Genomic DNA, 11,405 nt, shown 5'->3' with positions numbered 1-11,405 from the left:
TTTTTTTTTTTTTTTTTTTTTTTTTTTTTTTTTTTTTTTTTTTTTTTGATTTTTTTTGTTTTTTTTTGGTTTTGGTGTGTGTATATTAAAGAAATACTATGTAATATTTTTTGCTCCTAAATAAAAACCTATGAAATCATAGATTATATTTTTTTTATAAATTATCATAATAAAAAAATAAAAAATAATTAATATAATATAATATATATATATATATATATATATTTATTTATTTATATCATGATGAATAAAGAAAAATGTGTAGACATTTTAAAGGAGGATAAACCAAGTACTCTATATGTTGAAGAAAATATTATTAAAAACAACCATGTCATATTAAATAAAGAGAGGAATATGATAAAAACTGTTGATAATAATTTTGAGTATAAGAATGAGTGTTACCAGGGAAATTATAAAAATGATAGGATAGATAAAAGAAATGTTTATGATAAATATATTATTAATAATAATAATAATAATAATGAAGGTACAAAAAAGAACAGTTTGAGACGTGATAGATTTCATATTTATGATGATAGAATAAAAAACATGGATGGTAGAAATGAAACTATAAAAATTAAAGGAGAAAAAATAATAATTCCATTACATACATTTGACGAAAAAGAAAATAATAATATGGATCTAAAAATTAGTAATAACGATATTTATAATAATATGAACCCTTGTAATGATAATATAAAAAATAATATCCTGGAAGTGAATATGGAAAAAGAAAAGAGAAATGTTATGAATGAGAAAGGTAATAATTTTGTAAAGAATAAAATGGAAATTCATAATATAGAGGGGGGAAATAACGATGATATAATAAGTCCTAATAATTATATAAAATTAAAAAATATAAATGAAAACGATAACATAAATGAAAATGATAACATAAATGAAAACGATAACATAAATAATAATGATAACATAAATAATAATGATAACATAAACAATAATGATAACATAAACAATAATGATAACATAAATAATAAAAAAAAAAGTAGTAAGAGAACGGGCATCCCTTTAAACGAAAGAAAATATTATCGCATCCTTGCTAAACAAATGAAGAAGATTCAAGGATTAACATTTGATCATAACCAAATAAGATGGATAGCATATTGGAAAAATGAAAACAATAAACAAATACAAAAACATTTTCCTGTGTGCAAGTTTGGTTTTCATGAAGCTAGACAGCTAGCTCTAGAATTTCGAAATTTAAAAATTAATGAAAAAAATAAAAATAGTAACCAAAAAAATAAAAATATCAACAATAATAATAATATGAACAATAATAATAATATTAATAATAATAATATGAACAATAATAATATGAACAATAATAATGGTAATTATATTAACAAAAAAGATAAAAATAAAAAATATGTTATAAATATAAAGAATCAATATAATAACAATGGAAAGCAATACGTTAATCATTACCCTCAAAATATAAATATAAATCATATGAACTTTAATATGAATAATCTAACTATGGATTATACTCACAATAATAATAATAATAATAATATATTTAATGGACTACATGATAATTCTTTATCTCAAGTAAAGTTATGTAACAACATAGAAGATATATACTATAATGAAGAAAAATTACAAGAGCCATCCAGAATAAATATATTTTCAAACAATATGGAAAATAAAGAAAATGATATATATATATATGAACATAATATTGGAAAACATTTTGATAATAATAATGATAATAATAGTAATTATGTTCATTCGTACAGTTTACATAACAATTTATATAACCATGTTGAAAAAAAAGAAATATTAAATAATATGATGTACAATATTGAAGGGGTTAATAATAACTATATAGGATATGATGGACAGGATATGGAAAATAATTATTTACAAAATTATGACTTTGGGAAAATCGGTTTGAATAAATCATTTGATAATATAAATTATATGTATGAAAAAGGGGAATATAATAGTACATATGTTCAAGATATTCATAATAATAATAATATTATGGTTCATAATATGTATGCTAATGATGATTTGGTGAAAGGGAACTATGATGGTAATACAATTTATTATAATATTCATAATGATAAAAAAATAACAAACGAACATAGTACTGTTTATAATAATAATAATAATGATTGTTCTTATTATTATAATTATGTTCTTCCTTATACTTTAAATCTTGATGAGAAATATATAAATAATTATAATTTTCCTTACTCATATAATACTATGAAAAATGATCCCCTAATCGAAAGTGTAGATGATGTAAGGACGTTTCCATATGTATCATCATATGAAAAAAGTAAAATTCCAATATATTATGAAATGAATACAAATAATAAAAATGATGATGATAATAATAACAAAAATGATGATGATAATAATAACAAAAATGATGATGATTATAATAACAAAAATGATGATGATGATTATAATAACAAAAATGATGATGATAATAATAATAACAAAAGTGATGAAAATAATAATATGTCATGTAGATATGGGACGCATCAAATGTTGTTACATAATAATAATATGGATAAACCTATAGAAGAAGAGAATACATATTATGATAAAGAATATAAGAATAAAACGGAAAAAACAAATTTATTAAAAAATATTAAAGTTCATAATATAATGAATGTAAATAATAATAATAATAATAATGAACATATAAAAATTAATTTATATAGTAATAAGAAAAAGGAAAAGGACTTATTAACTTATACATTAACAAGAACATCCACTTCATCCCTTTTATCGGAAAATTTAAACATATTTATAAAAAATAATCAAAATATATCTTTAGAAAAAGATAATACAAAAAGTAATATATATATGAAGGATGAAAACTTACTTTTAGTAACAAAGGATAATTCTCTTCTATCAAAAAAAGTGTGTATTCATAATGATAAAAGCAATAAAAAAAAAAAATTGTGTTATGATGAAATAAAGAAAATAAATATAGAAAATCATGTAAAGTCAAATGATTCAATTATGAAATGTGAAAATACAGAATATCATAAAATAGAAAGTAAGAATCTAACAAACATAAATCATCAAAAAGAAGATGAGAAGGGCATGATTAAAGTGGATAGTATAAAAAATATACATTCCTATGAAAATTGTAAGCAAAATAAGTTATATAAATCAAATTATTATATAGAAAATTTACAATGTGATAAAAATGATATGCTTACAAATTTGTTTAGTAAAACGTGGATACAATATAATGATGAGGAACATAAAAATGAAACTGATTTAATGGAAATAAAAAAAAATAAAGAAGGTATTTTATATAATAAAAATGGATGTAATAATAAAAATGTATGTAATAATAAAAATGTATGTAATAATAAAAATGTATGTAATAATAAAAATATATGTAACCATAAAAATATATGTAACCATAAAAATATATGTAACCATAAAAATATTTATAATTACAATAATAATGTTGGGAAGGATGGACATATGATCAATATGTCTAGCCAAAACAATTTATCAAACGAAAATGCTCTAAAAACGTGTGACTTTACATTAATAAATCAAGATGACGATACTCATAATAATGATATTAACAATATTCATAAGAAATGTGATATGGATCATCTGTATAATCATATTATTCCTTATAAAAATATAAAGAGAACTGAAGAGTACAAAAGTTATAAAAAAAATTATACAGATAATAACAAATGTACAGATAATAACAAATATACATATAATAACAAATGTACAAATAAAAAAACCATAAGTAAAGAGAAAAAAACCAACAATGTTTCTTATAAGCTTAATGATGTAAAAGAAAAAGATAAAGATCAAGGAGATATAACAAATTTGTACAGTGAGATGATGAGGATACCAAAAATGAAAGGTGTTCATTTTGATGCAAGACAAAAAAGATGGTGTGCTTATGGATATAAAAAAAAAGAATGTTTTTCTGTTTATCGTTATGGTTTTTTAATAGCACGTGAACTAGCTATAAGAAGTAGATTAAAAGTACAAAAGAGAAAAAATAATTTAAGAATAAGAAAAATGAATACTCCAGAAAATGAGAAAAAAAAAGAAAAGCAAAACAATTTAGCTTTTAACAATATATCACAAAGAAAAAATAATTATTGCAATAAAATATCTGATGAAAATCATAAAAAAAAAAAAACAAATCACATAATAAATGATAATCTTATATATAATAAACATGATAATAAAACTGAAGAAGAAATAAATAATAAGAAGTACTATAATAATATGTATGAGGAAGATAATAAGATAAATATTTATTATAATGAAAATAATATAAATGAAAATTTTAATTACATAACGAATAATTATAAAGATATTTACAACAACAATAATAATAATAACAAAAATAATAATTATTATTATTATTGTAATATTTATGAAGATAGTTATAATAAGTATAATAATATGATGATCATTCAAAATATAAAAGATAAAAATAATACCAATAATACAAGTTGGAATATCCCAAGGAATATAGAACAACATCTTCATTATAATGATGATCAAAATATAAATGCTTACAAATGGAACAATGATATGAATAATATGAATAATATGAATAATGTGAATAATGTGAATAATGTGAATAATATAATTAATAACCATGAACTATGTTGTAATAACGATCAATATTATAAAAACAATAATATTCAACAAAGTAATCATTCATATAATATAAATTTAAGGCAAGAACAAAACAAACAAAATATATCTAGACATGATATACATGATATACATGATGTACATGATGTACATAATATACATGATAATATAAATAATGATAATATAAATAATGATAATATAAATAATGATAATATAAATAATAATACAATAAACTGTAAAACAAATACAGAAGAAGGAAATGTGCTGGTAAATGTAAATAACGAATTTAATAATATGTTACCAAACTTTTATACTTATACTAATGTGTTTAATATTAAGGAAACTAATAAAAACCTTCATGGAATAAACGATTTAAATTATCAAAATAAAAATGTTTTTTTTTTAAATAACATAAATAATTATCATAGTAAGGATATTATGGATAATTATAAACAAACAAATCATATAAATGAAGAAGAGATAAAAAATATAACTCCTGTAAATAAAAATAATATAGATAATATTATATATATGACTAATGAAAAAGATAATACGTCAAATAATACAAAAGAATATAAAATAAAAAATATTGATTATAATGATAACATATATGTATCCGATTGTTTAAATGGATATTTTAAGAATAATAAGAATATCGATGAAATAAATAATAAACAGAATAATCATATTTCTACTAGTAGTAATCAGATTTATAATTGTATATATAATATAAATAAAGAAGAATATAATAATCAAAATGTTATATCTGTATGTAATAATTTTTATAATATACAGGAAAATATAAATGAGCATCATTCCAAAAGAAAAAAAAAAAAGATTAGTGTTAATAATGTTAATATAAATTATATAAATGATCAAAATTATGGAAACTTGTATTATAATGAATTCAATAGTTCTATATTATTTTCTACACCTCCTGATGATATGTATGTAGCTAGACAAAATGTGGATACAGAAAAAAAAAAAAAAAACGAATTTTATATAATACCTCCAAAGATTAATCATAATGAAGCGAATACATTTAATGGAAACATGATATGTGTTAATGAATATAATAATGATAATAATAATAATAATAATAATAATAATAATAATAATATTTATGTTTATAATAATAATAATAATAATATTTATGTTTATAATAATAATAATAATATTCATGTTCATAATAATAATAATATTCATAATAATAATAATAATATTCATGTTCATAATAATTGTGATAATGATAATGTTATGGAAAAGATATCTAATATACAATATGATAATACATATAAATTAAATGAAGCAATAAAAAAAGATGAAAAAAAAATATATTTATATTTATCAAATCATCCATATGATAATTTAAAAAACGATAATGATATTAATGAACAAAACTGTTTGGATAATACAAATAATCAAACTGATGATAATTTTTATAATGTATATTTATGGAATGAATTAAAAAAAAAAGATGAACATTTTCAAGATAATTTAACAAATGAAAATTTAAAGGATGAATTGTTTTTTTTTAAAAATAAAAATTACTCTGTAGAAAAAAAATATAGAGAAGATATGATTAATAATAAAGAAAAACAAGAAACTCATTTCACCTCAAATAATTATAACACAAAAAATAAAGATAATCATTTTATAAATAATTCATATAAAAATACAAAGGATCGTATTCATTTATATAATTTAAACCAAGTGAAAAAGGAAAAGTTATATACAATTCATGATACTAAAAATTTAGTACTAAGAAAAATAAATATATTAAAAGAATTTGATCATAAATTCTTATCTCCTGGAATGGGAAATATAAATATACATGATGAGGACATAAAAAAGAATAAACACTACAACTTTGTGTATGAAGAAATTATTCATAAATATTGCTTGAGTATTTTTAAAAAAATTAACATTAGTACATTTTTTAAGGATAATGAGAAACGTATTTTTCTTATGCAAAATTATTGGGAATATAGTATATTAACACTACACGTAAGTATTTTAAAAAGATAAATAAATAAACATAAATATATAAATATAAATATATAAATATATATATATATATATATATATATATATATATATATATATATATATATATGTGCGTATGTAATGATTTAATTTTTTTTTTTTTTTTCACATTTTTGATAGGATTTCAACGTAAATATGGTACATGACATGCCAACATGTTTGAACCTTAGAAAAATAATTTATAAATATTTAATTTTAGAACTATTTACAAATGCTCACAGTTGTGATTTTCTTACATGCATTGAAAAGGGGACAACTCTTTTGATTTCTCATATAAACGAAGATATGGAAAAAGAAATATTCCAAAAAAAATCAACAAAATATTTAAATTTAATGAAAAAGGTACAGATATATCATATAAATATGATTGATAATATATATGATTTAAAATCTATACAATTATATACAAACATTCTTATAACTTGTTTGGTACAAAATACAACATCAAGCAACTTATCATTTAAAGACCAACAAATGTTATTAAGATCTCTACTCTTTTTTTATTTTAAAAAAAATTTTATATGAATATTAAATGTATATATATATATATATATATATGTATGTATGTATGTATGTATGTATGTATGTATGTATGTATTTTTATTTTATTTTTTTTCTTTTTTATTAGAATTTTTTTATATTTTTATAACTTGGTATTTTTTATTTTTTATTTGTTATTTGTTATTTGTTAATTCTTTTTTTTTTTTAATGTTGTTATTTATATATTAATTTATATATTTTTTGTGTGCAGAAAAGTGTGTCATAAAAATTGCATTCGTTATATAATACCATCACCAAAAAAAAAAAATAAAATAAAATAAAAAAAAATAAAATAAAAAAAAATAAAATAAAATAAATTACGTTATTTTTTTTTTATATATTTATTGGTTTTTATTTTTTTTATATTTTTTTTGTTCATTTTGTTAAGTTTATTTTATTTTACTTCATCTTTTTCATTTCATTTTTTTCATTTTACTTCATCTTTTTCATTTCATTTTTTTCATTTTACTTCATCTTTTTCATTTCATTTTTTTCATTTTACTTCATCTTTTTCATTTCATTTTTTTCATTTTACTTCATCTTTTTCATTTCATTTTTTTCATTTCTGTTTCATTTTTTTTGTTATTTATTTTTTTGTTTATTTTTCAAACAGTGTACAACTTTTTCTACATTTATTTATTAAAAAAAGAAAAAAATTAAGCTGACCTTTTTAAAATATAATACATAATTTTAAAATGTATTTATGAGAACAACAACATTTGTACTCTATGAGAAAATAATTCGTTCACGTATATAAAATAAATGGAATAATTTAATTATAAATTTTTTTGTTTTTAATTTCGCACACACCTTGTGGAAAAAAAAAAAAAAGAAAAGAAAAGAAGAAAAGTTAATTAAAATGGATAATAAGAAATACGAGAAAACGAAGAAAAAAAGAAAAAAAAGTGAGAAAGAAAAAGATAAAGAAAAGGAAAAGGAAGCAAGTTATATATCGGATACCATAACAGTAAAAATAAAAAAAATTAACATAATAATATAGAAAATGTATGCATATATATATATATATTTATTTATTTATTTATTTATTTATTTATTTATATATTTTATAATGTTATTATTATATCATTTTATTTCCCCTTCAGTTTTGTGCCACATTCATACGAGATTCAGTAGTAAATGCAGGTGAAGTATTACAAAATAATTATTATCCAATAAAAGAATCTCTTTTAAATGCTTACGATACTTACTTTTGTGAATGTACACAACAAAATAATGTTCGAGTAAATGGAAACGTTCCTTTTTTTACTATCAAATCGGATAATTCAAGAAATTAGGGTTCATCCATTAATAAAAATATACAAACATATATATGTATATTTTTTTATATGTATATTTTTTTATATGTATATTTTTTTATATGTATATTTTTTTATATTTTATTTTGATTTTTTCATTTTTATATTCCCTTTTTAAAAAACCAAAGAAAAGTAATATTCTTAATTCACTTACAAATTATATATATTACTAACTCTTTAATTATTTCAAAAAAAATAATATGGAAAATTTTATTAAAAAAAAAAAAAAAAAGGAAAAAAAATATATGAAATATGAAGAAATATATATGAAATGTGAATCAGATATATATATGAAATGTGAATCAGATATATATATATGAAATATGAATCCAATATATATGAAAATACATATAAAATTTTTTTTTTAATAATATAAATATATATTTATCATTATACTACATATAGTTAGCTATTCACCAAAATCACATGAATAGTTCAAAAAAAAAAAAAAAAAAAAAAAAAAATTGTAAATAAAATATTAATTATTATACCAAATGGCTAGCTACCTTTAAAATTACATATGAATTGTTCATAAAAAAAAAAAAAAAAATTTGAATATTTGTGAAAGTTTGAACATATGGAGATATAAATATATATATATATATATATATATATATATATATTTATATATATATTTATACCCCAAATTATAATCAAGATTAAAAAGATTTAAAATTTTAACCATTCGTTATCTTTTATTATCTCCTTGTCCCTTTCTCCATAATCAATAAGCAATTCTTCTCCTTCTTTTATATCACGTGAAGCAACGAAAAAGAGCCTAGGATTATTTTCGACTTTCAAAACTTTTGGAATTAAATTAGATTTTTTTTTTGAATGATTTACTAACCTAGCAAATGATCTGAGAATATTTTTTTTTTTCATCTTCTTATTATGAATTTCTGCATATAGAAGACTTTCTTTGGTACTATCAACACAGTATGTTTTATTATCATATTTAAAGTAAAACATAAAACATCCTTTTTTTGTATTTCTTTTATATTTTTCTTCTCTTTTCATAGCTTCATTATATGTCAACAGGTCTCCAACATATTCGCAAATAAAATCGAGTTTATACATATTGCTGGCGGCATATATACATCTTCCTTTTATACTATCAAAAATAACTCGTATACATGCACACATATTCATTTTGATATTTTCTTCATATATAATATTTCTAGATTTTTCTTTTAAAAGTGTTAATGGAATAAGATTAATTTGATATTCTTTATCTATAAATAAGTTAATCAGTTGTTGTTTATTTAGGCTATTAATATTTCTATGTAATTCATATTTTTCAAAGTTCTGGGATTGAATTTCTTTTAATTTATTCAATTTCCTTTCATTTGCATTTTGAAGAAATTTATCTAGAAATTCTACATTATCCTTTAATTTCATAATTTCCATTGGTTCTCTATTTTTTCTTCTTTTTCTTTTTTCGCAGTAATTTATTCGTTTAGATGAGTATCTATGATAACCACTTTCTTCACTTTTACCCGTTGACAAAAATTTATGTATCTTTACTAAAGTAGGATCAACCTCCATAATATTATCTTTAAAATATAAGCAAATGTTCCAAAATAGGTCCGGTGAAAAAATACATATATCTGATAAAGTCGGCGTTTCTTTATTTTGCATTATATATATCAAAATAAACAAAATGGTTTCTTGTTTTAATATTTTTACCTTATCATAGTCATCAGAACTGTTGAAGAATTTTATATATAAGCTATCTCCTTCCTTTAGTTTTACGACTTTTGTATCTTCTTTTTTATAAGCATAAAATAATACACCTCCATTATTGTGGCGGTCAATAGTATTATTATTATTATAAATGTTGTCCTTATAAATGTTGTCATTATAAATGTTGTCCTTATAAATGTTGTCATTATAAATGTTGTTATTATTATCATCAATACATATTACATCATTTTCTTCTTTCATATAATTTTGTTCATCAGATAAACATATAATATCATCCTCATCGCAACTTTTAACATTTATTATATCTTGATCTTTTATATTGCACATTCCAACTAGTTCGGTTACACAAGAGTGCTCTTGTCTTTTTTGAATTTGTAGAATTTGTTTCTCTGTAGAATTATGAATCCCTTCTATGTTTTGATCAGAAGGTTTATGAGGCTGCTCCTTTTCATTATCAACTTTTTGTACATCTCTTTTAATATATTTCTTAAAGAGTTCATAGAGTCCCATTTCTTTTTCGTAATTACTTAAAATATATTCATTTTTATTATTTTTAAAATGTGTTCTGCCATTTATAATTTGTTTATTATCCATTAAAAATATTTTGTATTTTTTATTATATAGTGCTTCTATTCTTTGATAATTTTTAGATAAACAATTTAAAGGAGATTTTTCTTTGTTCATAATATTCTTCAGAATTTTATTTACATATTTATCCATACTATCATTATGATGATACATATGAAACATATCACTATGATGATAAATATGAGACATATCACTATGATTGAAATTTAGTTTTTCTTTTTCACTTTTGCAAAACATATTTTTAAATGTATGTATAGGATCAAATGGATTCATTTTTTGATTATCTAATGAAAGGATTGAGGAACGTAAGATCTTGCTATTCTTAACAGAATTTTTTTTTTCTCCTTTTTTATTTTTGAATGTGTCATAAGTATGAATACATTCCTTTTTGAATTTATTACACATTTGTTGAGAGCATTTATAGTTGTATATTTCTTTAACAGGATAACAATTATTATTATTATTATTACTATTATTATAATAATTGTCATCATAAATACATTCATCAGTTTCTAACTCTTCCACTTTGTATTTCTTCATATGATTATAACTATAAGTAGAGCATGTGCTAGTTTTTCTTTT

At 19.5% G+C, this 11,405-nt stretch overlaps 3 protein-coding genes across 3 annotated transcripts in view; 2 read left to right on the top strand and 1 right to left on the bottom strand.

Annotated features, from left to right (window-relative positions):
- Window positions 1–240: 240 nt before the first annotated feature.
- PRSY57_0401700 (transcription factor with AP2 domain(s), putative) lies at window positions 241–7,200 on the top strand (the record flags this gene model as incomplete). Its single annotated transcript, XM_012905881.2, has 2 exons — window positions 241–6,636; window positions 6,796–7,200. The coding sequence occupies 2 exons, from the start codon at window positions 241–243 to the stop codon at window positions 7,198–7,200; spliced, it is 6,801 nt and encodes a 2,266-aa protein (XP_012761335.2).
- Window positions 7,201–8,074: 874 nt separating this feature from the next.
- On the top strand, window positions 8,075–8,510 carry PRSY57_0401600 (hypothetical protein; the record flags this gene model as incomplete). The annotated part of the gene is made up of 2 exons (XM_012905880.1): window positions 8,075–8,182; window positions 8,319–8,510. The coding sequence occupies 2 exons, from the start codon at window positions 8,075–8,077 to the stop codon at window positions 8,508–8,510; spliced, it is 300 nt and encodes a 99-aa protein (XP_012761334.1).
- Window positions 8,511–9,200: 690 nt separating this feature from the next.
- The window catches only part of PRSY57_0401500 (SET domain protein, putative), a gene marked incomplete at both ends in the record, with an annotated part of 3,787 nt that continues 1,582 nt past the window's right edge, over window positions 9,201–11,405 (bottom strand). The window contains one exon of the mRNA XM_012905879.2: window positions 9,201–11,405. This exon is cut by the window's right edge and continues 1,101 nt beyond it. Coding sequence (XP_012761333.2) covers window positions 9,201–11,405 — 2,205 coding nt within the window.

The sequence above is a fragment of the Plasmodium reichenowi genome, chromosome 4, assembly GCF_001601855.1.
Source record: "Plasmodium reichenowi strain SY57 chromosome 4, whole genome shotgun sequence".
Lineage (NCBI taxonomy): Eukaryota > Apicomplexa > Aconoidasida > Haemosporida > Plasmodiidae > Plasmodium > Plasmodium reichenowi.
This window is presented reverse-complemented; position numbering and strand designations above follow the sequence as displayed.